Below are 27,046 nucleotides of genomic sequence, written 5' to 3' on the forward strand. Positions count from 1 at the left end.
ACTGGCTTTATCAAAACACGTAATTTGCTGCCATCTCCTGACACAAAAGTAAAAAGCACAACTGAACACATCCATATATGATCTTTAAAGTATGACTAAACTGCGTTTTTTAATTGACCAGAAACATATTAAGAAACCTCTCTTCATACATTCATACACACTCTTTGTGCTTTTATTTTCTACAAATGCTAAAAGTCAATCCTAAATCTCGACTCTACAACTTTGTTTTAAATCACTCATTTCAAACTGAGGTCAGATTTAACCATTAATATGTTCAGCAACACTAAGATTTCCAAAGAAGGCTCTTGTTCTGCTTTGTTTCAATTTTATCATTTACAAAAATGTAATACAAGGACAAACAAAGCAATGTGACAGAAATTCTCAGCTGCTGTTGTCAAATCACAAACTGAAACATACAGCAGACATACAACAGAGGACAATCCTGGACAGAGATCAGAATAAAAACCATGAGCAAGAGGAGTGAGAGGAAGCTGTTATGAAGTTAGTCCATAAAAATATTAAACCCTAAAATCGAAAATTAAACACACTGTAATAATTCAGGATTAGGATTTTATATACACTTTATATATTTATCAAATCCATTACTACATCATATACAGACCCCAAATTCATAGAGATGAACCCGCTATAATTTGTAATAAGAAAAAAGTAGCTTGTTAATGACACGTAAGATGGGTCTGAACCACTAAATCTCTCAAACACTTGACTCTTCCCTTGAAACACTTCAGTACAATGAAGGTCATATGACTTGTTCTTGCATGATGTCCAATGTGCTTCTAGTGCAGCTAGACCAGCAGTATGAGTAGGCTTTTCACCATCAACCTATAGACGCCACAGAGATCATCATGAAGAAATGAAAGTGAGGCCACATCTAGATTACTGTACATCATTGAACAAATGATTCAAAACAATCCCTATAATAAAATAAAAAAAACTAACTAAAAGAATGGAAATCCACAACTAAATTACAAGGCAATGTTGGAGAAGTTGTTATGTCTACGAAACAGTATGTTAGATTACAGTTCATTTACTCAAAGTCTCAAAAGGGCACCCATGGAAAACTGTCACAGGCTCGTACTAATTTCACGCTTTACTTCTTGATTTAAAAGAAAAACCAAATGGTAGGTAAGTGTGGATTCAACCTAAATGCGGGGGTTGAGTTTACTGTACCCTGCTAAATCCGTCTTGTGTCTTTTCTAATAACCTATAGCGTGTGGATTTCACAGAGAAGCAGAGATTTAGGAGCTAATCACATTTTAGACTGTCGCCTCAATGTCCTGAGGGTCTTCCCCCTCTAGCAGGCTATAAGAAGCATGACTCTGGAAAGGTCTCTGTAAAGGGTGAGCTAGAAGTTTGGCCATGCAGTTGTGCAGCTCGATGGCAGGTCCGCTCAGGGACACCTCAAAGTGATAGCACATGCCCTTTGAGTCCAGGTTGCAGAAAGACGTATAGTTGTCCTGGAAACATAAAACATGCCACACATTACCTACTGAAGTTTCCAATTAAATACAATATACACATGTTCAAGACTATTATCCACTGATTCACTCACTCTCCAGCTCGTCTCATCTCCCTGTTCCTCCACCCCATTGTGCAGGTAGACCACATCAAAGAAAAAATATGGAGACTGAAGCATTTTCTGTAAAAGGCCACAAGAATAAATACGACTTTCACTTGAAGTGTGCCGGTCACAGCAGGAGGGAAAACAAATGTTTTAAAAAAGCGCTGTATAAAATACTGATGCTGGGTATGAAGTACAGGGGATATCTCAGCAGCACTGTACTCACACTAACAGCCTCAGAAGGGTTGAACTGTAGCTGTCCTGCATGACGACTGTAGATGAGCACCGTCCGCACCACAAACGGCGGTGGGACGGTCTGAACGTTCTCCATCAATGGTAGCTCGATCTTCTGGTGACTAGAAAGACGGCAGAAGAAGTAAAGTAATGACCCTCAGTGGAACACTTTTCATTTGTTTTATGTGACCAAAAGGGTTTGTAGTATGACAGTACTCTACTCACATTACATTAAGAAGATCTTCAAGGTCTACAGAGGACAGTTAAGGCTGAAATTTACCTCGTACTATTGCTTGGTATGCAATCTAATTTAACTGTTGAAGAACAAGATTTGAATTAAAGGATACTGAATGTCTCGCACACATTGGTCTCCAAATCATACAGACAGCTGCACAGCTCCCTGGGGTCAGATGTGAAGCCTGAGAGCTGAGAGATTTACATAATAGTCTTACAAAACATGAGACATATGGCATGGCATATATATGACATATGGCATGGGTCCATCATGTACAGTAGGCAACATTTGGATATTAAAATGTTTCTGCACTTACCCACAGGGCGTCATCATTGACTACAACCAGAGCAAACTCATGACGTTTGTCAATCTTGTGTTTAGTTCTGACAAACATCTCAATCATCTTCTGGGATATGTTCAGAGCATTTGTTTTGGACCTAAGGGGAAAGAGAGTCCCATCAGACCGTGATGAAATATGAAACGTCGCTGCTGAAATGTAACAAGTGTTTTGCAGTAGCTCACCCATTAAAAGATTCTAACTTTGGCAAAGACATCTCTTCAGCGAGATCTAAGCAGATAATCTGTTATAAGAGAGACAACATCAGATATGATAACCCTTATGCTGAAAGCAATGTAATGTTAATTTTTTTTCAGAACTATCATGTAGGCCTACCACTTTCTCTGGGCAGTTGACACGGGGGACACGGAGCTGGTACTCTGGCGGTGGGGGGACCGAGTGTATCAAAGTTGGCTGCTGCTGTGTGGATTTCGGCCTCTCCTTGGCAGCGACAGCTGCATTGGAGAGAGGCACTGTGGCACTGGCTGCAACCGTGGCTGGAGCTGCAGCAGGAACCACAGTCTGAGCTGCAGCTGTTGAAACAGTCGTAGTGGTGGAACTCGCCGGACTGTCGCTTGTCGAGGCCTCCCCCTCCCCTTCAACACGACTGCCCACAGCGGGCTGAGATATGTTACTGTTGCCTCCCAGGCTACCTGTGCTACTGCGGCGATCCTCAGCGCCTTCAGGGTTGGAGCGTGTACGCGGACGCAGCTCCACCAAACGCTCCTCTCCATCAGCTGGGCCAGGCTCAGGTGTCTCCATGGATACAGAGGCGACTAAGGAGGAAGATGTAATGAGTTTAAACAAGTGCAAGATACTTTATTTTTTTTATATTTATATTTTAAAGATTGATTATAAATTTTAAGAGGAGAAAGAATAGGCAGAGACAAGTGGTTGAGCTTGGGGAGAAGGTTAAGTTCATGTTAAAGCAAGAGGAAAACACAGCAACATGAAAATAGACTTACACCACTTAAAATTTAACCTTGAAATATACGTAGAAAAACTAAAATTTCGACCAGAATTCCCTTAACATCAAACTGTGGCTGTGACCCACACATATTGGAATGGGTCGTTCTGTCTATCTCCCTAAAGATACCAACAATTGCATTCAAGCAAGAACTGTTTATTAACTCTAAATATCCTAAACTAAACCTAAGTTTAGATTACAGCACACCACTTGTCCACATAACGTTATAACCAAGGTTCGATTCTATGGACATCGAGTGCAATGTGTGGGACACTGGGACAGCTGTATGACAAAATAATTCAACACTTACAGATTTGATTATTTGTTTAGAAATAGGCAGAAAAAGTCTGCCGGTGAGTTACAGTGTTGTTTGTGACAACAGGCTGGCGAAGCAAAGTGAGGTCTGGTGACAGCGCAGTAATGTTAGCAGTCTTTGCTTTACGTACCTCAAAAAAACCCCATTAGGTCAAAGCAGATGAGATGTGAAGTGTATTACGTGTTAAGCAAGAAGCAGACCTACCGGAATAATATCTGCGACACGTCTACGATGAAATTAAGCACAAACTCATTGAAAGTTACAGAACATTTAGACAAGGAGCTAATATTTGTTTTGAACAGACAACTTCCTCACCGGAAATGATCAAATCAAGAACTGTTCAGTGATGTTGCATTGTGGGTAATAGAGTTTATCTGGTTAGTAAATATTCCGCCTCCATTTCTGCTTTATGATTTACTCCATCTACCACTACTTGAATGTTACGTCTACCACTACGGCAGTTATTTTAAAAGTAAAAGCTGCTTTTGAAGCTGCAGGATGTGTGGAAAATAAAGACCAATAAGTTATGCTAATTGATTGATAGATTAATTCCCAGCCTCCCACTTCATCTTTTACTATGATTTTACCATCACTGATGCACAGAAAATAAAGAAATGCAGTCCAACATGAAAAAGAAGCTTGTATAGCTCATGTGTGATCATAGTTGACCACTTGTGAGCAAAGTTCTGCAAACTGTAGAGCAGCCACCGCTAGACTGGCTTCATTTTTCCAGCTTGGGTAAAGTAAATAAAACTGGTTTAGCCCTATTCTTAACTGTACAGAGACAGATGGTAAAAATCCTCTTTAACCTTTAGTGTTACTGTGGTCTTTCAGTTATGCTGGTCCAAATTGATTGCCACACACATGCATTTTTCTTTATGTGTGTAATTGTTGAGTGCAGAGCAGCTCTGCATATTCACTCAACTTCCCTTAGAGGCATGAAATCAAACTGTGGACAAAACAGGAAAGAACACAAAGTGACGGGCAATGGGTGGGGAGGACTTTCTGAGTGTTTTCCACTTACTTCACTCATCCCCCTAAACACTGCAGGCAGGCATACAGGGAGAAAACTGACGCATCGACTTACGATTGGAAAATATAACAACACAAACTAAACAGTGACAGTGAAGTAAACATCTCTTCATATTATTAAATGTATAGACACAAGAGAAATTGAATCACTACTTCAGTCACAAAGAACGAAAAAATGGAGGTAAGTTCTGATAAAGTATTTGAGTGTTAATCTGTACAATATGTCGCTAAACATAAAGGGTATTGAAGTACTGCAACAATATCTATGAGATTGTAATGAAATGTAAAACTGTCATTTTGGTGCATGTCTCATACACACATTCTGCTTGTTATATGACAGTACACTCAAATGAATTTGAGATGCCAAAAGGCCAGAAACTGCAAATGTTAGTGTTTGCTTTTTGCCCGGTGTAGGCTTGGATAGACTCTCTGTACCTTTTTACTATTAAAAGCATAATGATAGCGGTGTGTATTCTGAAGTATATTACCATCTATGGCATACAGTATGTTTCACTTTGGATGATTGATATAGACTTTAGAAACTGTATCATTGTGTCACATCAAAAGGCATAATGTTCACTTTATAACAGAATAAAAGTGGGACATTTTGTCAAGATTTAATGTTTCATGTAATTAGCTGTGCAAAGTAAAAAAAAAAAAAAAGCTTTAGCCCCAAATATTTCCTAGGCAGGAAGTAGGATCTCAGGATGTTTTAGTTTCCTCCTTTTCCGCTGCTTAAAACAATAGCTGCTAAACAATGCAACAACAATGTCTGCTTCAATATTACAACAGAAATTTGATTTGGGTAGATACTGATACTTTACCAAGTTTCAAATTAACGTTCCCTCTGACTGGAGCAAGACAACACTTAATGCACTTTATAGTTCACATATATGAGCAGAACTAAATGGAGAAAATAGGATATTTGCTTCAATTGCACAGAAATCACTCAAAGATAAGTGGTATCACCAGATAATACAAATTATTCAAACATATCCTCATATTGCCACAGGATTCCTGTCGGGTCAGATGCAACAGCCTGGATACTGGGTCAAGGTGTGACAAGGAGGTGATCGAGTCCATGGCTTTTGACCCTGAGGGCTCTGACCCTACGGAAAACCTTAAGCCTTCCCCAGCAGAACTGGCTCAGTGTGAGGCTGAAGTGGGAATGCTGCTTAGCATCATTGCTGAACTGAACAAGAAGATGGGGTCACTAAAAGCACCAAGGTAACAACAGTGACGATTGATGAGATGTGTACAATTACAAGAGTAATGTGCTTAATTTTGATACTAATAACAACCGCAAACTGAAACTGATCTGATTTCAGACTGTGTTAGAATTAGTTTTTAAACATTTTCCATAAATAGTTTAGTCAGATTGTAGCGTGTCCCCATATAAACTTAGCAGTACTGTACATACTAACAGTTTGAAACTCTTTTTCTCCAGTGAATGTGATGATCTGAGACCACAGGTGCCATCCAGGCCTCTGGTCCCAGATCTTCTGTCCCACAGGTTGGTCAGAGGCAGTCCGGAGAGACACATTTTCTCTGCTGCTAAACCTCCACTAAATGACCAAGGTTGGTGTCATTACTGTGCATCTTTGTCTTTGTCCAGCAAATCTCATCTGTGCACATGTGGTGTATGTCAGTGATGTTTTCTCCACTAGAGAAGGAAAATTGTTTTTTTCGTCGATTCATGCATTATCATAACACAGGTCTGTAGAACTCTTTGTCTTGATGGAAAGCACGTTGAAAAAACTCTGTAAGGAACCTTTTTATATGTTCTGTCCTTCATTCTTACAGTACGTAGGGGCTATTGTCTATTAGAATATAAAACCAACGCTCAATTCATCCAATGTGACCATCCAACAGCCAACATAATTCTCATCCTCTAGGGGGCAGTGGCATTGTCTGGTCAAAACTGCAGGAGGTTTTATCATCAGTGGAGGACTCCATCAGCTGTAGAAGGACCTGGGCTGCTCCAATCAGAGCCACTGACCAGGGCAAGCACAGAGAGCATCTGAGAGCAGCTCAGGAGAGCTCGGTCAAGGCCGCTCAGGTATCCACAAGTGTAAAATCATCATATTACATTATTCATTTTGAATTTCTGTAATGACACTGGCAAAACCTCTGATAGAATACCATCAATAAAAATAAAAATATATGTTCCTCTTGCCAAAAAGATGGAGGAGTTTTGTATCTGTCAGAGTTTTTGACATGTTGACATGTTTATGAGAAACGTGTATCATTGCAGATATTGGATGAAATGGAAAGAGAGTTTGGGATTTCGTGCCCATCAAGCCTGCTGAACAACCAGTACCAGGAGGAGATGCTAGATGTGGATAAGCGAGACTCATCTCTCAAAAGCACTCTCCAGAATCACCAAGAGGAGAGAGCACAAAGCAACATGAGTCAGATGGAAGAAGAGAAAAATAAGGTTAGAGATGCTTTTTGAGTGAGAGCAATGCAAAAAAAGGCTGGATTTCAGCTTAGAAAAAATTATTATTGGTGGCTAGATGTGATATTAAAAAATACATACCAATGTAATGACTTAGTCTGTCATCAGAACATGAAGATGATTGTTAGTGGGAATACTTATGATATTGGCCATTTAATAAAAGAGTTAAAAAGAAAAAAGAGTTCATCCTTGTCTTGCCTTTCAGCTGGTAGGGCTCCATAAGGCCTGGAGGTCCGGCAATCGATCTCCTTCGTACCGGTCCACTGCTGGGAGTCTCAGTCCAGACTGGGCTTCTCCTCCCTACCCTGGCTCTCCTTTACTCCACAGAAGAAGAGCCAGAACTGTAACATCCGCTGGTGGAGACAGCTCTTCTGTGGGCTCTGTTAACTCAGGCAGTCCTTGTCCCAGCCCCATCAGCCTGGACCCCGAAACCGAACGACTGAACAGGTGAGTGTTAGGGGCAGCTCTGGATTTTTAATGAGTATCACATAATGACTTAATTCACACTTTTTTTTTACATTTTATAAAATATTTAATTTCTTGCATAAAAATATTTTTGTGTTCAAGTGGATTTTGTTACCCTTGAACAGAATCAGGCTTGCTGTTTCTTCCTGGTTGTGACACATTATTTCCAAAAATGTCAGACTATTTATTTCCAAGCATGTGATGCACATGTTTTGAGAGATATAAACAAGTTAGAAACGACACAAATCTGACTTTTACTTCTAAAGATTGAATAGGTCAAAGAAAAGGCGAATCGTAAACGTCTTTTAAATTGTTATTGATGAGTTTCATGTGCAGTAGGAATAGGTTATCCATTTGCATTTGTCAATTATTTGTTCACCTATAATTATGGCTAGTCTGACCTTTGAAGATGGCTTCCCCCTAAGTAGATATTTTGAATAATGAATATTTTGTATAACAACTATGTTCATTCCTGGTCTTTCCAATGACCCTTTCATCCTTCTGCCGTTGTCTCAGGTACATTGAGAGGCTGAAATCCAGAAATGAACGCCTGACTGCAGCTCTGGAGCGAAGGAAGGGAGAGTCAGAGCAGATCAGTGTTACACTGAGCAGACTAGAGTCTGACTGCTCTGCCCTGCAGATGGCCCTCAGCTACTGGTACACATGTAAAACCCACCTGACACACCAGTAAAAAAGGCTTGTCTGCACACATATATATTCTTTGTTATGATGCTCTTTGATGTGTGTCTAAATACTGAATGTGCAGAGGTCAGCATTCTTACAGACAATCTATCAGATGTTTTTAGTTTCTTCTCATCCTGTGTGGTTGTAAATTGTTTCTGTTGCTGTGATTGACAGTGAGGAATGTGAAGAGGCCTACAGCGAGCTACTGTCACTTTACGAAGGCAAGAGGCAGCAAAGCATTCCTCTGCAGACCGACTCAGCAGGTGTTTGAATCAACTTTTAAGAGTACACATACTAGTATATATATACAGTAGATATGCTGGTCACTGGCACACACGCAAACACACATTTGGCCTTACATGTTATTCCTGTCATCAGAGGCACTTGGTGACAGACAGCAGCCCAGTGGTCCATCAGCTCAGCTCAGGAAAATGGGAACTGAAGAATTGTCCACCTCCTTCTCAGCAGCAGGGGTCACAGAAGAGACAGAAACACAGAGCCACGCAGGGCAGAGGTGACATTTGAAAGTACTCTTTGTAGATTCAAGCACAGCAAGAGCAATGGTTCTTAAGGTAGTTAGGTGTCAGTGACTAAAGGTCAGACTGGAAGCATATGAAGATCTATAAAATATATTAATGATTTCAAAAGTGTATGAAAACATGTTTTTAATTCAAATATATTACAGTTGTGTCTCACTCACTATCTGTAAGCCCACAGGACCCCTGAACTGCTGGATCGAGAGACTATTCTCCGTCAGAGAATTGAGTGCCTGAAAAAGGAGCGGGCAGCCATTTGTCCACCTAAGCCGCAACCAGGAGTTGAGGGCAAAGTGAGCACGGAAACTGATCAGTTGGCTGGATCAAGAGGGGGACATGTGACCAAAGATAACACTAAACCCCCTGACGCCAAGAAAGACAAGGCATCCATGTTCTATGAACTCATCTCTGTCAGGGTACGAGCTGTGGCTTTGTGGACTGCGTCTATATTTGTGTGATAAATCCTGTCGTGTACAGAAAACAAAAAAACAAACAAAAACAAAACAGTGGAAACCTTAGAGAAAAGGGAAATTGTTCCTATTTTTTTGTTTTACATAAAACTACACTTAGCTCACAATTCCTACATTGTAGACACTGATTTGGGTCTACATAAATCACAGTGTGTATGTGTACAAGATACTGAACTCAATGAATTGTGTGAGATGTTTTTAATATTCCCCAGTCAAATCACATCACTTGTTCAATGGTAAACATCTTTTAATGTGGTCCACTAAGGTAAAATCCAAAGTTTTCAAAAACAGCTTAAGACTCCTAAGGATTAAAGGACAGGTAAAACATACACTTCCTAGTGTAAATTGTTTAAACCTTTAACACGTGTCCCCCAGGAGATAATGTTTCAATTATTATTTAGGAGGAGATGTCAGATCTCCGAGCTCTAACCCGCCTAAAAGAGAAAGAACTAAGGTGTCTGGAGTGGAGTTTCATGGCCCACAAGGCCCAGGAAGCAGCTGGAGCCTTTGTCCTAGAAAGTCCAGAGGAGCTGGAGGACCATAAAACGGAACAACAGGTAGGACAGAATCTTCACATAGACTTTCTTTTTTTTTTTCAAAGAATACAAAGTCAAGGTGAAATGAGCAAGAGGGAGCAGAACGTGACAGGCCCGATTCAGATCTGGGTACCCCACATGGGAAATCACACGTCTACTAAAGCAGAATCCCTCCAGGCCACGAAGGATAATTTGGTTCCACAAGGTCTTCTGCTGAGCTGTCCTGTCACTGCAGCACAGATTCGTCTCACACCACTCACCTCTGTCATTGTCAAAAGATGAAGAGCGAAACAGCTACGGAACTACTGTTCTGTTTTCTCTCTATTACTAAACACAAGGAGTTAATGAAGACTTTTGTACCTCAATGGATTCAATTTCCAAGTAAAAAACTGCACAAAAGTTTCTTTTTAGGACTTTTCTATAAGCTTTTACATTTACTTTCTTAGGCTTCAAAACATGTAAATGAACCAATTTGTAAAGATTAATTGCTCAGAACTCAACATTTATATAGATCTTTTTTTTTTCTCTAATCCTACTTAAATGTTATGTTGCAGAGGCTCTATGAGACCACAGCTAAACTATGTAGTGATGAGGACGTCGCTGGGCTTCGAACCAGGCCCGTTCTGAAAGAGCTGCACTCCATCCTGCAAAGGTGACATGTGACCTTAGCTTTTTTTTTTTTTTTGGATGTATAATTGACATCATAAAGTCAAGGTTTTATTGACATTTTGTTCTATCATAATACAACTTATATTGGTAGAAGGGTGCCGAGGTTGAAGCTGCTAGGCAGCAGGTCTAGTGGACGACCAAAGAGGCGATTTATGGATGTAGTGAGAGAGGACATGAAGTTAGTTGGTGTGAGAGAAGAGGATGCAGAGGACAGGGTTAGATGGAGGCACATGATTCACTGTGGCGACCCCTGAAAGAGAACAGCCCAAAGGAAAAGAAGATTCTATCATAATACAAGTGTAATAATAATACAACTTTCTTAATTTCTCAAAATTTCTGGGACGGTCCTGAGTCTGGACAAGATGGGAGGGTTGTGGCAGGAAGGGGATACGGCGAACAAAACTGCCAAATGCCAAATCGACGTGTGCAAAACATTCCGCTGTGGTGACAAGCCGAAAGCCAGTGAACTTCTAAGACAATATACCGTATAGGACCTGTTTTGTGGAAAGGGGACTGGCTAAAATCTTTTCTTATATAAAAATTTCAACCCCTGTAAGTTGTTGTTACAGGGGTTGTTATTAAGAGTTATTAAGAGTTATTAAATCATAACCGGTGACAAATTATTTCTAATGATGCCAGATGAATAAAATGTCACCTGGTAAAGTTTAAGTATTCACGGTTTTAAAAAGATGTTTGATGAATGTTGCCTGTGTAGAAAAAACATCCTTGAGGCATCTGTTGCCATCTCTGAGTTTTTAATCTGTTGCTTAGGAACACTATCAGCTGAACTGCAGACTCCGGACATAAAAAGCTTCTAGTTCTTTATTCCTGCCATGTGCTTCAGGGAGCAGGCTTTTCCTTACCTGGCCTTGAGTACATGAGTCACTGCATCACCGCATTGCATTAATCTGAAGTCTTGATGATCCATTACATATACTTTATAATTTTTCTTTAAGCAAACATAAAAAATAAGCTTTCCATTATGTTCTTCTTTCTGTTTCATCTGTTCTTACAGTTTCTTTTCCCCTTTTAGGGAACAAGCCCTGAAAAAAAGACTAGCTTTAGTCCAGGACTCCTTGAACACAGTCCTCTCAGACAGGAGGGACAATGGAGAGCAGATTGCAAGGCTCACACAAGCTCAAAGGTAAATATGACCAGAAAGGTTCATCAACATCTTTCTGCATCTGAAAGCAGAAGCTGCAAAGCTAATGTGCACACACAATATTGGACCTTTATTGCAGTAAGGCCTTGAGTTCGTACCGGCAGTTTCGGCGGAAGTACAGAGAGCAGGTGTGGAGGCTGGAGCAGAAAGTGGCGGCCATGATGGAGAGTCAACACAACCAGAGCGGAGCACCAAAAGCTGCAGTGGAAGCTCTGGATTGGAGACGGGAAGAGACTGTTCTGTGATTCCACAGTTGGAAAATCAGCCATTCTGATGTCCAAATGTTATCAGCATCTGCTACATTTCTTAAATTCTGCAGAATGTTAATTGCTTCTGTGTATAAATGAAAAAATGCATACTGTACAGTTTTTACCATCTTTGCATTCCCATCATTGTAGAATTTGTTGTATTAATAGAATAGCTGTAATTTTACTTCCTTTTAAACACATACCTATACATCCATTCTTCCATGTTGTTTCATCTCTCATCTCAGCCATGACATTTGAAGATTTATGTTCATTTATTAGCTTTGGAGTATCTAAGGAGGTAACATTCCGTCTATTGTCATTTGAGTCTTCTCAACCGTGCTGCCAATAAACTGCACAGATTCCAGAACTTGACTTTCACACATTACACATTCCTTATTTCAGAGAAACAGCTGTCACACAGTCATGAATGTGTGACGCTGACTGAAAGACTGAACGTATGAGGACCTTGGAACCAACACTTGGGAGAGCACATGTGCTTTTTCCCATATAAAGCCTCTCCCGGACGGCTGTGGCGACAATGAAGGGGGATGGGGCCCAGGACAATGGCTGATGTGCACATAACATACAGTCTCGCACTTTGCCTGTTCTTGTGATCTTCACGATTTCACTATTTCCATAGTCATTTTCTGCAATAACTACAAATAAGTAATTATTGAATTACTGATAATTGAAGAGATATTAAATGTATTTGTGTTACTGTCCCATATTTTGGCTCCCAGGTTTAAAATCAAGTACATTAACACAGATGTTCCCAAACGTTCTGCTTTATGACCCCTTAAAACAAAGGTATTAGTGAGCGCTCGACCTTTGCTTGTCTTTGAGTATTTTCAGTACAACTCTGATTGTTTCCAATGATGAGGCATGAAAGGGAAAGCTATCACCAATATCATTAGAAAATCATTATAAAGAAGCTTTAAGAATAGTTTGTGCATCAGAAAATTGTTTTTGTTGTTGTTTACTATTTCAAGATTCCTACAATTTATCCTCTTTTTCCTTAGGATAGGAATTGTCTTTCTAAGGATATGTTAAAAAAATAAATATAAAATAATGCAGGCGGAACCAAAGTCCCTTTTTTTTTTAGGGAAAGCTGAATAAATGCTATACCACAAAAGATAAGTGATTTTAAGATGTGATAGTTGATATTTAGGGGTGAACTGTTCCTGTTACCACCTCTTCCTTCATATCTGTCTTTCCCTCTTTTCTTCATCCTTATTCATCCATTTATCTGCCTTTATCCTTGATTTCCTCTTCATTTATCTTCTCTCCTCACTTATCTCTCAATCATCTCTGCCCCCCCCTCCTTTACAGCCGACCCTGTGCCCTGACCTGACCAGGTCGGTCAGCTGCAGCTGTGACCGGTGGTCAGGAGGTTAAGGCAAAGGTTGATCGTCACACCCACAGGGTCACAGTGATGCCTGGCCACTGCGTGAGTCTGTGAATGGAGAGTTCAGAGTGCCAGACGAGGTGGCGAGCTCCTGACGCCCTGACTTTTGCCTGAGCTTGCCCTTTCCCGTTCAGAGGTCACGGCAGAGGTCCAGTCCTCCCTGCCTTTCACCCATACCTTCAGGTCACCATCGCAAATAGCTGCCATTAGAGCAGATGATACCATTATCGGTCCATTTTGTATTCCCTCTCTCTAAGATCTATGTTAAGCTTCTGAGTTCATCAAAGGGTTCAAACATGATTGTTGTAACCTCTGGGTGACTCTTCCATCAAAGGGGACACAATAAGCACAAATGTCTCAAGGATTGAAAAGGTGTTTTTATAAAGCCTGGCTAAAGGTCCTGGATTATGACTCACTTATTATATGTGCATCTATAAAGTGGTCAAAGAATCCTTTACCTATGTCCAGGTCTTACACTCCAAATTCAATTTAAATAAAAAAAAAAGGTATTATCTCTGAGAGCCTAACATTTATGTTATGCAATTTTGATGAATTCACAAATTTTCTGCTTTTTTATACTGTTGTTTACTAAAACAATCACTCAAACAAAAAAGCACACCTTTAAAATGTCAGAAGAAAGTAGAAAAGTTAATAAATACAATTAACTCAATCATTTTATTTCACAGGTAGATTTCTACGATCAGCTGTAGCAATTCATATCCACATTCCATGTCCATTATCAAACTTGTACAGTATCCCTACAGTATGGAGAATTATTTTAAAAATGAATAATTAAATAGCAGCTAATATTATGGAAAATATATAAGGAACGTTTTCAGGAAATTATCTGAAATATATAGTGCCCCCAAAAAAGAGGCTAAAAACATGTTTAAAATCTTAATTTGTATAACAACTTAGACAGATAAATAAATGTGGTTGAAACAATATAAAATGAAAAGTCTCTCATTTAAACCGTTAAAGCGTCTCGAAACAGTTCTGTACTTCATATATTTGTATCTATGTTTGAACTGCTTTTAAGTTAACATTTTTTTCCAGCATGCCTTTAAATGTGCATGTTTTTAATGAAACCTTGCTGTAACCTTGATGCCACATAAACGTGTAAACGGTCTAATCTAATCTTTCTTGTGATAAAGTCATTGTAGATACACCTGTGATCAAATAGGCACTGAAATACAGGTTTGTAAACTGCACTAATAACTAAGGTAAGAAAGTCAAACACGGGAGCATTTAGCTTGTGTTTTGAGTGATATAGAGTCTGCAACAATCTGTTAACATTTAAGCTTCACATTTCTGGACACATTTCTACCCCCCACATGTAACAGCCAGATCTTGAGCCTGTGGATAGGGAGTGTTTCAGTGCCTGGGAAAAATAACCAAACCATTATTAGACAATGACAGAGGCTGTCAATCAGGGTGGGGGTGGATGCAATCACGCACACACCAGCAGGGGGGTTAGTGACCCAGGGGTTTAAGGTCAACTCATTTACTCTTTGGATCCGTTCCTCATTTTAATAAGTTGTCCCTGTGTAAGCTGTGTAACAAGATCACAGTCTGTTCTTTTATCCACATGCCCTTTCTTTCTCCAAGCCATTAGCTCACCTGTCACAACCACTCCATATTCCCTCTCATCTCCTCCTGCCCCGGGATGCTGCCACACTGACCTGACACCTCTCTCCTGAGCTTTCGGACAACAGTCGGCCCATGGAGAGGTCAGGGAGAAAGGGTGGTATCATCACGGAGTAGCGCAAAAGAGATGTGACCTCAATCAAACGGCCTATCGCATCCACTTTGTGCTCTCACCTACTTAGATAATGACGGCAAACAGCCCAGACCAACAGGCCAACACCAGATAAAGAATGAAACCTGTCTGGGTAAAACTACACAAGGCTAATTAAGGTGATGTTCATGCTTCTGGTCCTATCAAATGATTGCATGAATGCTTGTTAGTGCTCTGAATAAGTTGTTTGACATTGTGAATGCTGACACCCACGCCTACCCTCTAATGGACTATGTGTCCTTAATACTGCAACCTATGAGAAAACGCTGTTTTTAGAAGACGCTGAAATAATTTAATATCTTTGTTCAGCAGTAATAGGCAGGTTGACAAGACCAAACTCATGCTATATAGACACAGTTTTGCAGGGCAGTTATCCAGAGAAAAATTTAATTTCTAAACTGTTCTTCACGCATTTGGATTATGTATGCATTTTCTTTTCTTTTGATCATAAGAGTAGCTGTTGCAGTTATAACAGCAAATAAATAACCATCACACTTTCATTTTATCTGGAAAATGTTTTGAAAATAATAAAACATGGGAGCATTTTGCATGATGGCATAATCCAACAACCATATAGTCAGAGGTCATATCAAAGGACCCCTGAGTGTGCAAATCCTTCAGTACTTTACAGAATGAGGCTCTGGAAATGATCAGTCTCTCAGCAGTGCTATTAAAATAAAACAGCTCAGCCTGAAATGATGCATTATGCTTCACTCAAATGACATTTAGTTTTTAATACCATTGAAAAAATGAGTGCAATCATAGAGAATTTCTGCCATTTTAAGAGAGTCTAGGAGTGAATGACAGGGGAGAACAATGGAGGAGGACGTACATCAAAGGTCCATTGCCACTGACAAACCAGGGTTCATGCTTGGCCCACTAAATCTGACCAGGTCTCCCCATATTAGCAGAATTCACTGGGTTTTATCCATTGCAGCACAATATAAAAATCAATTTGCCGAGATGTGTAGCTTGCATAAGAAAGAGTCATATGTTATATATTTGCAAAAGTTGTGTTTTCATCATGTTTTTCAACAACCTGCATACATTAGCATTTCTGTACAAGAAGTGGATCCTGGGGAAAGTCTCACATCATTTCCTTAATGTTAATCTTACATAGGTTGCAGTACATTACACAAAAATAGAATAAACACCACGTGAATGAACCTAAATATTCTACATTGATTTATCTTACATAATGAATCCTCTCTGTTGTTGGGACAGCTGGCTGCAACGGCTCAGTGTCCAGACCAACAGAATGCTGCAGAGCAGATGAGCTAATGGGGTCAGGTAGGTCGTCAGTTGCTGGGCAGTAGATTACACCAATAAGGTGGTAAGATGGTAAAGGTGGCAGGGGGAGTGTCCTCGGTTTAATCCTGTTAAAGCATTTGAGTTGTCTTTACTGAGCTCATTAGGTAAATTTTCACCCCAGGAACCTTAGTTGACCTATGGTCAGTGTCTTGGCAGGTAACAGATGACACAAACAAGTAACAGGCTGAACACAGATTGAAGTTTAACATTGGCATATGTCACTGTTCCTGCCCCGGTCCTGTACATTTTGCCCAGCATGCCCTGCTGGACCATTTCAGGCCTGCTGTTTTCCACCATATACTGTCAACTGACTCCCCACAGCTATGTGCTCACCTGTTTTCAAATTTTTCAAATTTTTTTCTCTCCCAGTGTTTTGCCTGATTATCGTGTCTTCCGTGTTCTCAGCTTTGTTCTTGTCACCATGGGACCTGTTTTTGCTGTTCCTATGACTGCCTGTCAGCTTTATGATCATTTCTTTCCCCTTAAAGTCACTTCATTACACCTGTTGCACCTCTGTTTATCTGCTTGGGTCCACCTTCCCTGTTGTTGACACAGCACACGTGATAATGACCTAATTGTTGTGGCTGCAGAGAGCTTAAGGTTAATGTCCTGTCTGAAAATGTCCGGCTTATTGGATGTTTAAAAGCACAAGAAATTCATCTTTTAAATGGGCCTTTTATTGGCAACATATTGACAACTTGTCATTGCTCATTATTTTACATTAAGCTAATAGTTTTTTAAGTAAATAACCCTGCAGATCAGCTCATTATTTATTACAAACACATAGTGTTTGCACAATCACAGTTAAAATCATCAGTTTCATTTTAGAATCCAATCAAGATCTGAAATCTTTCAGATATCCATGTTAAATGTACTGAGAGAAAAAAAGGTCAACCATAAAAGCAATTATAGCGTCTGTGGCCTTCCATACAAATTACAGGGAAATCACTACAAAACAACACAATACTTGCTGTGAAGGTGCTGTTTAAAAAAATCCATTTGAATTTTGATTTGAATATTCTAACCTTTAAGCTATAAAGCTTTAGCATCACCAAGGACAGAAGGTCAGAATTTGCAAATGAAGTCTGAATTTTTTGTGACATTAAAGTTCAAACATGGATGTGTTGCACTTTAGTGTCAATTCAGACAGTTTAAAATGTTACTGATTGAAAACATTTTTATCATTTCTGTTCATCATAAAGAAACATTAGCTCTACTAAAGCTTTGCATCATATATTGTCAATGTGTCAAATGACTACAATGTGAAAATGTGAAAAAGGTTGCCCATAATAATAAAACTGTTTCCCATAGTTATACAAAGAATTTAGCATCTTTTGACTCACTGGTTTGGTAAGTTAAAATATCACTGATTTTGTTCAGCAATCAGCTGTTCAAAGGCCACAACACTATTCATTTAAAAGTCAAAGATTTTAAAACAAGGCTATAAATACTGGAATGTATTTATGTCCAACATGTGGCCAGAAGAACAAGTAAAAACTAGAATTATCTGTATGCCACCATGAACCACTCAAGTTGTACTTTACATGCATATATGGCAAATATTATATTCTATATTGCAATAGAAATGAGGTCACAATGACCTTTGAGCACCAAAATCTCATCAGCTCATCCTTGAGTCCAAGTGGATGCTTGTGGCAAATTAACAGACTTTCTATTAACATGTTCCTGTAACACCAAGTTTTACAAGTAAGGAAGGATGTGAGGTCACAGTGAGCTTGACCTTTGACTTCTGAACACCCAGCTGTAACCTGTTTATTCTTGAGTCCAAGCGGACATTTATGGCAAATCTAAAGAATTTCCCTAAAGCTCTTCCTGAGATACCACGTTTACAAAAATGCACAGATGTGAGGTTCCAGTGACCGTGACCTTTGAACCCTAAAATCTAATCAGTTCAATCTCGAGTCTTGTTGAATGTTAGTATCAAATTTGAAGAAATGTTCTCAAGGGATTCTTGTGATATCATGTTCACAAGAATGAACGGACACGAGTTCACAGTTACTTTGACCTTTAACTCCGACAATTTAATCGGTTCATCCGTGAATTCAGGTGGAAGTTTGGGCTTCATTTGAAGAAGTTCCTTCAGGGCATTACTTCGATATGGCATTCATAAGAATCATGAGAATAGGGAGGGTGACTGGACAACTAGATAAAACATCACACCATGTTATGCAACTTGAAACTGTTTAAAGGTAACAAATACTTGCTGCCTTTGCATTTGACCTATTTTTGCTACTGGAACTGTTAAGAATTATACAATTGTTGAATTTGTACACGAAGCCAAAGCCAGGGAGCAATAGCTTAGTTTAGCATTGGAAACTTTGGGAAATGGCTACTGTAGGTTGCAGATGCCAAAAAAACAAAAGACTAAAACTAAACAAAAACAGGGCTACAAGCACAGATTAAGCTTACTACTTACTGGTTGTGACATGCTGTAACAAAATTATATCTGGAACAAAGGCCACTGAGATTATTTCTTTGGATCTTTAACAGTTTAACACGTTAGTGCACACCAGCCAGGACACATCTCATTTAATTCAGATGAAATAAGTCTAGTTTTAAAAAAACTGTGAATAATCTTTCAATTAGATATTAAACGGTGTTGCCACAAAAGTGCTGAGACATGTTTTATATAATTTTAAGAACTACAATAAATGCATGAACATTTTAAACATTATAGTTCATGTGGTTGGGTCATAGTGAAGTCAAGGCTGAAACCTTTGCAGTAAGATAAAAAGGTCCACTGCCATTACAGTAACTTTCTATTGATTTGTCTGCATACAGAGAATACGATACTGTAGAATGACACCAACAAAATGCAGCGAATGGGAAGTTTCTCACCACCTACAGCAGGTCCTGTGTGAGGAGTAGGGCAAATATTGATTGGACAATGCATGTTGCTCTGCAATCACCACAGCAGATGTTTTTCTTTGGCAGCTTCCAGTGCCCTGTTTGTTTTAAATTGCTCCGTCATTGGCTCGAGGTCAAAGGCCCATGGATGGAGAGACTGTTGTGAGAACGGGAGATAGAGGAGGGAGAAGATGATTTTTTTTCCTCTGGGCCAAAGTGCAGTGGGGCTAATGAGGAAGCAGCAGGGCGTCATGTGCTATTGCTTGCTCACTCAAGAGTTACTCCTCAGGGTTAAACTTTTACCCCGGTTTTAAGATTCCTCTCTAGTTAATGCAGTTAACACACTTAGACACACTGAGACAAAAAAATCAGTCCACTTTTACAGAGGATCATCTGAGTCATCTCATACTTAGTGGCTGTACAATAAACATGAAAATCCCCTTGGTTTTATTGGGTAATTTTCAATCATTAAATTAAAATATCCAGTTGTGAAACAATAAACCAAGGCTCTGAGATTAAAGAAGCACAAATGTGAATCTGTTAAAAAGGCAATGACAACGAAGCAGGTCCAACAGCCTTCTGTGCCGCAACGGATTAAGCCTGTGTATACACATGCCAGTCGGTCTCCGCGTCACATATACAATGCAAACAAGAAAAAATGTCATTGTTTAGCATAATTATAGGGAACTTTCCCAATGCAATAACATCTATATTTTCAGTTCGTGCAAATATGCAGATGTGTTTGAATACTGTGTGTTACTTTTGCTGCAGCTCCAGTGTAGCACTGGCAGAAGTAGAAACATTTCATAAAAATAAATGTGTTTCTCACTGGAAATGAGCTGAAATTTAATTAGCAAGTGTGGATTATCATAAATATGCTAATGTCCCTATATAGTGTTTGTGCAGTACTGATGTTTTTTGTGAAGGAGTGTAGTGAAGGTTAATCTGCTGGTGCTGGACTCCTGACTGTGTTGAGAATGCCCAGACCTCACTACAGTCGACTTCATGCTGGGAGCAGCTGCATTCCTGACCTGCAGTTCAAAGAGCAAAGAACACACGAACACACACACACACACACACACACACACACAGATATGTTGGGCATATGTCCTAATGTACAAGGGCACATGTACGCACTGACACAGACATGAAAATAAAAAAAAAACACGTCTAAAATCTTTTGACACTAGTGTAACTATATGCACTATAATGCTTGAACACACATGCACACTCAAGCTAATACCCAAACAAATGTGTTGTGTCCCTGTTCCTTCAGACACACTGTAGCAGTAGCAGGGCCATAAACAACCTTGTCTATGTCTCAAAGCTTCAGTAGCAGTGATTCTTTGGAGAGCGATTACAACAGCAAGGCAAATAATTTTGTATTTTTAAATGATAACTGAGCTGTTAAAGGACAGGTTTACATTCTTTCACATGTTTCTTCTAAACAATAGTCAGTTGCTGATATGAACACTGAAAAAGATCTTTCTTGCTTTTATCACTATTTAGAGATGGCTTCTTAAAGACCTTTCAGTGGAGGTTGTTGAGGGCCAGCAAAAATATAGACAGGAAAAATATGTTCGAATGTGCATCTCTAAATACAGTAAGGCTTAAGCAGTCTGAGTTTATAAAAGACATATCCCTGTGCAAGTCTCCCTGTGACAGTTGTGGGTTAAATTAATCTTATGCTCACATTTAAAAGGCAGTATTGAGATCACTCACAAGAAAATTGCGCAAGAGCAGCCATTCCTATTCCTGCTCCTCTGACATTAGCACATCCTCTGAGCAACAAGATTTACTTTTGAAGCTTCCAGGGACAAAGTGTTTTGTCATTGAGGGGGAATTCCTATAAAACCATGTGATGAGCAAACACGTTCTGGAACACAGCAGTTCTTTACACCGGGCATGTTTAGAAGCAGCAGTGAATACCTCCTCTGTGTTTTTTTTTACCTACTTTTGGAGGCCGTTATTGGAAACCTTGGTTGCAGACTCTGACTGTTTATTTTGTCCTCCCCTTTCTTGGAGACCTTAACATGACAATGCTGTTGGTATTACAGACAAAGCAGGCCAGAAATTCCTCAGAAGCGATGCCTACTGCCAAGACGATGGATGGGTTACATGACAAATTATTGTTTGGTTTGCATAAAAAATCAGTTCATATACCGTATTAGAAAGTTTTAGTTCACTACACCTGAGGGGCTCTGGGGAGTGCAGCTGAGCATATGGAGCAGGAAGAGAGAGGGCTGTGCAGGACAGAGCTAGCTTGGGTCCAAAACATAAACATAAGGGAAAAGATTGTGATCCTGGTTTAACACATGCACCGTAAACATGCACGACAACTTCCACAGTTCCGAAACAGAACACTTCCTCCAAAAGAACAAGAATTTGCTTGTGTAAATATCTCAGACCGTGATTACATTACTGTGCCTACCATAATCTCAGCAGGAAAAAAACAACCCAAGTAGACAGTTGTATAATATTTTCTGTGGCTCTGAAAGAGCTCTCTGAAGCCAGAAAAAACCTGATCATGTGATCCCGGTCAACATGGTTTGGGTTTGACAAACTGCTGAAACATCTGTGGAAGGTGTTGTAATGAAAACACACAGCAGCTGTGCTACAGTGGATGCCCATCCACCGACATAGCCCTGATGTCCGACCATTATCTGTGTCCATCTCGCTCCATTCTATAGGCCACACTATTGTATTGAATGTGTTGGCCATGAACATTGGTATGGGTGTGAATGAATTACTAGTGGATGCAAATTTTAACAAGCACTGTAAGACGTGGAGTAAAAATCACACTTTACTGCTGTCTCTTTACTCTCTTTGTAGACTTTCCAAATGTTCTGTAAAAAAGCAACCACTTCTTTAAAATGTACGTGCAAAAACACAACCACGCATCTTTCACACACTGACCTGAGAGTGTGTGCAGCAGGTGTGAAAAGCAGTATCGCATAACCTTTTGGCAAGTTGCTCAACAACAACACACCCTCCCTGTTGTTATTGGGTCAACAAAGTTGTAGGAAGTCTTGAGGATTAGAGTGGAGTGGAGAACATGAGCATGAGTGCCATGTGTTTGCTGTGTGATGAATGCCCCCCCTCCTACACACACACACACACACCCACACATGCACACACACACACTCCTTCTTTGTATTACAGCAGTGTTGGGGTTAACTCCCTCTTGCTCCCAGGCTAGCTCGGGGTCAGAGGAGAAACAGGCAGCCAGTCAGGTGGCCAGGCATTCTTTGTGTGTGTGTGTGTGTGTGTGTGTGTGTGTGTGTGTGTGTGTGTGTGTGTGTGTGTGTGTGTGTGTGTGTGTGTGTGGGGCTGTGGCCCACTCTGTGCTCTTTGACTTCTCTGGCCTTATAAGGCATCCAGCGCCATGGCAACGGCAGGGCTTGAATAGCAGTGTCAAATCCCTCAGCACACAGACACACGCTCACTCTCCCTAAAGGAGGGAGCCAGGCAGCGACACAGAGAGGGGATTGAGAGGAGCAGGAGAGGAGGCTATCTCTGGGCTGCTCTCCACTGCAGCGTCTGGCTTTCACTAAAAGGTTTGTGACTGTGTTTTTCCTGCGCTTGATTGCCTAATTTATTCCTGCCCTGGCCAGCAGAAAGAAGGGAGGAGAGGGGGAAAAAAAAGGACTGGCAGCATAATAAAGAGTGCAACAGTACACTGTGACTCGCTGACAGGGAATGCAGAGCAGTTCTGGCCTCTGGTTGTTACTGCTGGATGGACAAGCACTGACAAAACAAGAGAAGGAGAAGAGAGGAGGTGCAACTGCATCTAAGGAGATTTCTCAACTGTGCTTTAGTTTTGGCTTGTTGTTTTTTCAGTGACATTTGAGCCTCTGACAACACAGGCTCGCCACAAGAAAACATCACTGCACCACAGAGAGAAGAACACGAGGACTTCTTTAATGAACTTTGTTGCTGCAGAAACAACATTTTCCAGGACTGAAAGGACTGCATTGTGTTTCTCGCCGCTACTTTTATTTTAATCCCAAGTGTGGAATCTGTGTCTACATACTGTGGATGTTCTGGGGTATTCGCAGGGGCCGAAAAGTGTTGCCGGGGCAGAGAACTCATTTTATCTAAAATCTGAAGTGGCTCTGTAGTCATCTTCTCTGAGGAAGCCAATGAAAGGGGCAGCAAGTGTTTCTTTTTAATTTTCTTTTGGGATACATGAGCATTTTCAGGGCAGAATATATTTTAATATTTCATCTTAAGCACTGTCACCTCTTTTTAATAACAGCCTCGACAAGTCAAGAGTGAGTCTGAACTAGAACTCCCTCAGATCAGCAGATAACACTGCTGCATGGCAGAAACTGGTTGGACTAGTTTATAAGTTGGAGGAGAGGGCAGGGCAGTTTAACCCTGCCTGAAGGAGAGCTGTTTCATTTTCCTCCCACTTGCTTGTCCTTTTGGGAGAAAGTTGTCTGCAGAGAGAGAGAGAGAGAGAGAGAGAGAGAGAGAGAGAGAGAGGGGCTGTGCTAGACGTCTCCCTCATTGCAATGCTTAAACATAGGTGAGGTTTTTACTTCTTTGAAGGGGAGAGACAGGGAGAGAGAAAGTGAGAGGGAGGGAGAGAGGAAGAGGGAGGCAAAGTGTAATTTATTGTTTCCTGTGAAAAGGGCAAGGCTGCGCCCTTTTATCCTACCTGAACTCTGAACCATTTAATGTGCGTCTGAAGTTTTCTCAGAGCTTTAGAGCCATTGATCGAAGGTCAGGGCAGAAAACCAGAGGGTGAACAACAAGAACAGTAAGAGCAGAGGGATTAAAGGAGAGAGAGAGAGAGAGAGAGAGAGAGAGAGAGAGAGAGAGAGAGAGAGAGAGAGAGCAGTGCTGGAAAGGACCTCCAGGTCAGTCCAACCAGACGGCAAAGGGGAGAAAGGTCAATGTGGGGGAGCAAAGAACGACTTTCCTAACACGTTTAATCTTCTCGGACAAAACCTGCCTTGAGTTACAGACCTGGATTCACTGTCTTCCAGTCTGGAATCAGTTTTTAAACTTTGAGGTTAACTGGGACCTTGGGGACAGGGCGGGTCTGTGTATGATCCACTCACAGGGCTGCCTGTCTTAGAGAATATGGCCATGGTAAGTGGGGGATGGGGCAACCCCAACAGGGATACCAATGGACTGGGGGAGAAGGCTTACCTGAGGAGGGAGGAAGAGGATGGATCACCCCAGGCTGGAAGCAGCGACGTGGACGTAGGGGATGAAGACAAGGCCTGTGTGGTGGACTGTGTAGTGTGTGGGGACAAGTCCAGTGGGAAGCACTATGGTGTGTTCACCTGCGAGGGCTGCAAGAGCTTCTTCAAAAGGAGCATCCGGCGAAACCTCAGCTACTCCTGCAGGTAGGTGCTGCAAGCAGATTCAGATTGAAGTCAGTTTATGCAGCATTATTAAAGGCACATTTTATTTACTTGACATGCTTTTTGTCTTTTTTCACAGCGTTTTAATTTAAATGCTACTTGATATGCAATAAATAGTTGCTGTTATGCAGATGTTAATGTTACATGTACAAATCAAAAGCTATAACTCCTCCTGTGGGCACCCTACATTTAAAATCCAATAGAGTGTGTTACAAACCATTTAGTATATATATAAACTTATCTATCTATCTATTGAATCTTAATGTAATGCTTATAAATGCTAAACTGTGAGGTTGAAACAATGCTCTAATGTAGATTTTTATAAGCTGTTATGAACTTATTCACATTCATGAAGGAGATAGGAGGTTAAATCTGTTACGTGCTGCGGAATGATTTGTTCCGACCTTGGATTTGTCTCACAAACAACCCTAGAAAAAAATAAATAAATGAAATCCCTGAAGGTCAGCCGTGTGAGGATGGATTGTCTCAGAAGGTCAACCTTCCCATTATTCTTCACCACAGGGCCACAATGTTGCAACTCAATTCTCTGCTCTTACACGCAGAGCTCTCAGCTACTGAATACAGTCATTTCTTTCACATAATAATACAGAAACTCTGAAGGGAAGGTGTCACGCTCTCTCTTTTAAAGTGCTGGCAAACCTCATCCTGCTGTAAAAGACAACACAAGGGTGTGTGGAGCTGGTGATTTACAAAGGTCACAGCCTTGATAGCTTTTCAGCCCCACCAGCTCCCACAGTTCACTCATCATAGGAGTCACTGAGAGGGAGAACAGGGGTGGAGACAAACATGTAAATGCAAACTTCACTCCACTGGAAGTCAGGCAAGATGCTCAGTGCTCCAGGTGAGGTTATCAGGGAGTGCAGTCATGGCAACTAGACTTCTCTCTTTGTTTCATTACTCATCAAAGTGCAGTAGCTGCTTCATTCTGAAAATCTGAAGTATATCCCAGGTTAATATAATGTATAGTACTGTATTTGTTTGCAGATCAAATCGAGAATGCCAAATTGACCAGCACCATCGCAACCAGTGCCAATACTGTCGTCTGAAGAAATGTTTTCGTGTTGGGATGCGAAAAGAAGGTATCAAAGTTCCCTAATCTACAGCATATACACAAGAGATTAAAGTGTTTTTCAGGATTAGCAGCCACGTTTGACACTGCCCAGCAGTCGGAAAACTAAGAGGGAAATATGTCAAATGAATATCTGAGGTTTTTGTTGTACTTTAAGGTTTGATAGTGGTGGAGAATATTTCACTTTAAGCTGCATTAACAGTAATAATATCCTTTATGTTAACAATGTGTAAGGTGAAGGAAGTAGTTTCTTGTGATGAAGCTACAGAAAAGTTACAGCCTTATTCTGCGCTTATGCTCAGCTTTATTAGTGTCTTTCAGCTCATTGTTTTGGTTTCATGGTCACAGCTGTGTTGGCCCCCTCTCAGCACTGGCAGCATTGTGTTTAGTCACAGCAAACAGCTGTTTTCAGTTAAAAGAAAAGCTCGAAAACCCACTGTACAGTACTTGCAACAACAAATAGACAGTCAAAACTCCTATTTGAAAGGATTTAGCAATATGGGCTGAGTTGGGATAAAATATTCCCTGTGGTCATGAATGGACTTTGATGAAATGGGCCCATCGGCACAGATGGGGAAACGGCCACCACTGACCCAAATTTTTTGGTTGCTTTGAGTTTGTTTATGCTAATTGATTTTTTGTTTTTGGATGTTTTTCTGTCTTTTTTTGTTTGTTTAGTTGGTTGGTCAGTTTTTAGTTCCTTAATGTTTAATATAAGACGTTTTGTGTTTGTTTTGGGGGCATTTCACGTCAGCTTACAGTCATTTTGTGCCTATTTTTGCACATTATGTTTCTGGTTTAAGTCATATATTTATTTTTGTATGTTCCTGTGTCATTTTCACCTCGTTTGAACAATTCCGGGTCATTGAGCTCTTTCAAATAAAAATTTACAGTAACTTCAGAGGCTATAGTGTGAAGGTCCCCTGACATCTGGGGCTTCTGGGCCTATGCCCAGTAATCCATCCATGTCTATGGTCCCTGCTAATTTAATTTAACAATAAAAAACTACATGCTTTCTAAATGACATGGGCATCCACGATAAAGACGAAAAGGCAAATATTATATTGTATCCGCTCTGTGTTGTTGACATAAATCAGGCAAATCATACACCGACATGAACACCATCATCTATCTTCATGTACATTTCCAATTATTCATTATCTCCAATGTCCATTGTAAACAAACTTACAAAATTCCACTGAGCACTTAAAAAAGATTCATTAAATGGTGGGTTTGGGGATATAATTATCAATTTGGAAAAGTTG

General features: G+C 40.4%; 3 protein-coding genes across 8 annotated transcripts in view; 2 read left to right on the forward strand and 1 right to left on the reverse strand.

Moving 5' to 3' along the window:
* Window positions 1-90: 90 nt before the first annotated feature.
* On the reverse strand, window positions 91-24,613 carry babam1 (BRISC and BRCA1 A complex member 1). Of its 5 annotated transcripts, XM_067514681.1 has the most exons (10): window positions 7,360-7,501; window positions 2,725-3,164; window positions 2,574-2,632; window positions 2,368-2,488; window positions 2,164-2,242; window positions 2,042-2,069; window positions 1,809-1,938; window positions 1,574-1,660; window positions 1,275-1,478; window positions 91-843 (listed from the first exon to the last, which is right to left on the reverse strand). In XM_067514681.1, the coding sequence occupies exons 1-9, from the start codon at window positions 7,379-7,381 to the stop codon at window positions 1,278-1,280; spliced, it is 1,167 nt and encodes a 388-aa protein (XP_067370782.1). In that variant the 5' UTR covers window positions 7,382-7,501; the 3' UTR covers window positions 91-843; window positions 1,275-1,277. The 5 variants fall into 5 exon arrangements, with proteins under 5 accessions (XP_067370782.1, XP_067370785.1, XP_067370783.1 ...); XM_067514684.1 differs by lacking the exon at window positions 7,360-7,501 and adding an exon at window positions 24,474-24,613 and having other exon boundaries at window positions 91-1,478; XM_067514682.1 differs by having other exon boundaries at window positions 91-1,478; window positions 2,042-2,066.
* On the forward strand, window positions 4,717-12,298 carry ushbp1 (Usher syndrome 1C binding protein 1). The gene is made up of 14 exons (XM_067514662.1): window positions 4,717-4,884; window positions 5,716-5,930; window positions 6,151-6,281; window positions 6,599-6,762; window positions 6,958-7,140; window positions 7,367-7,608; window positions 8,143-8,283; window positions 8,485-8,573; window positions 8,689-8,824; window positions 9,028-9,262; window positions 9,718-9,873; window positions 10,407-10,504; window positions 11,555-11,665; window positions 11,763-12,298. Exons 1-14 carry the CDS (start codon window positions 4,879-4,881, stop codon window positions 11,926-11,928), a joined length of 2,073 nt encoding a protein of 690 aa, XP_067370763.1. The 5' UTR covers window positions 4,717-4,878; the 3' UTR covers window positions 11,929-12,298.
* The window catches only part of nr2f6b (nuclear receptor subfamily 2, group F, member 6b), a 9,592-nt gene continuing 5,215 nt past the window's right edge, over window positions 22,670-27,046 (forward strand). The window contains exons 1-2 of one of the 2 annotated variants that reach the window (XM_067514679.1): window positions 22,670-24,673; window positions 25,697-25,791. In XM_067514679.1, coding sequence (XP_067370780.1) covers window positions 24,405-24,673; window positions 25,697-25,791 — 364 coding nt within the window. In that variant the 5' untranslated portion in view covers window positions 22,670-24,404. The remainder of the gene's footprint in view (window positions 24,674-25,696; window positions 25,792-27,046) is intronic. The other variant, XM_067514678.1, reaches the window with a different exon arrangement.

This window comes from Channa argus, chromosome 8 (assembly GCF_033026475.1).
Source record: "Channa argus isolate prfri chromosome 8, Channa argus male v1.0, whole genome shotgun sequence".
In the NCBI taxonomy this organism is placed as follows: Eukaryota; Metazoa; Chordata; class Actinopteri; order Anabantiformes; family Channidae; genus Channa; species Channa argus.

What these genes read in the sequence shown, in the direction of transcription:
- babam1 (XM_067514681.1), bottom strand. Translation starts at nt 7,381, where the DNA reads ATGGAGCCCTACCAGCTGAAAG. An exon ending in GGAGCCCTACCAGCTGAAAG is followed by an intron (nt 3,165 to 7,359) that starts GCAAGACAAGGA and finishes CTTCCTCCTTAG; the next exon opens with TCGCCTCTGTATCCATGGAG. An exon ending in TCAACTGCCCAGAGAAAGTG is followed by an intron (nt 2,633 to 2,724) that starts GTAGGCCTACAT and finishes CTCTTATAACAG; the next exon opens with ATTATCTGCTTAGATCTCGC.
- ushbp1 (XM_067514662.1), top strand. An exon ending in GAAACCGAACGACTGAACAG is followed by an intron (nt 7,609 to 8,142) that starts GTGAGTGTTAGG and finishes CCGTTGTCTCAG; the next exon opens with GTACATTGAGAGGCTGAAAT. An exon ending in CAGAGCCACGCAGGGCAGAG is followed by an intron (nt 8,825 to 9,027) that starts GTGACATTTGAA and finishes GTAAGCCCACAG; the next exon opens with GACCCCTGAACTGCTGGATC.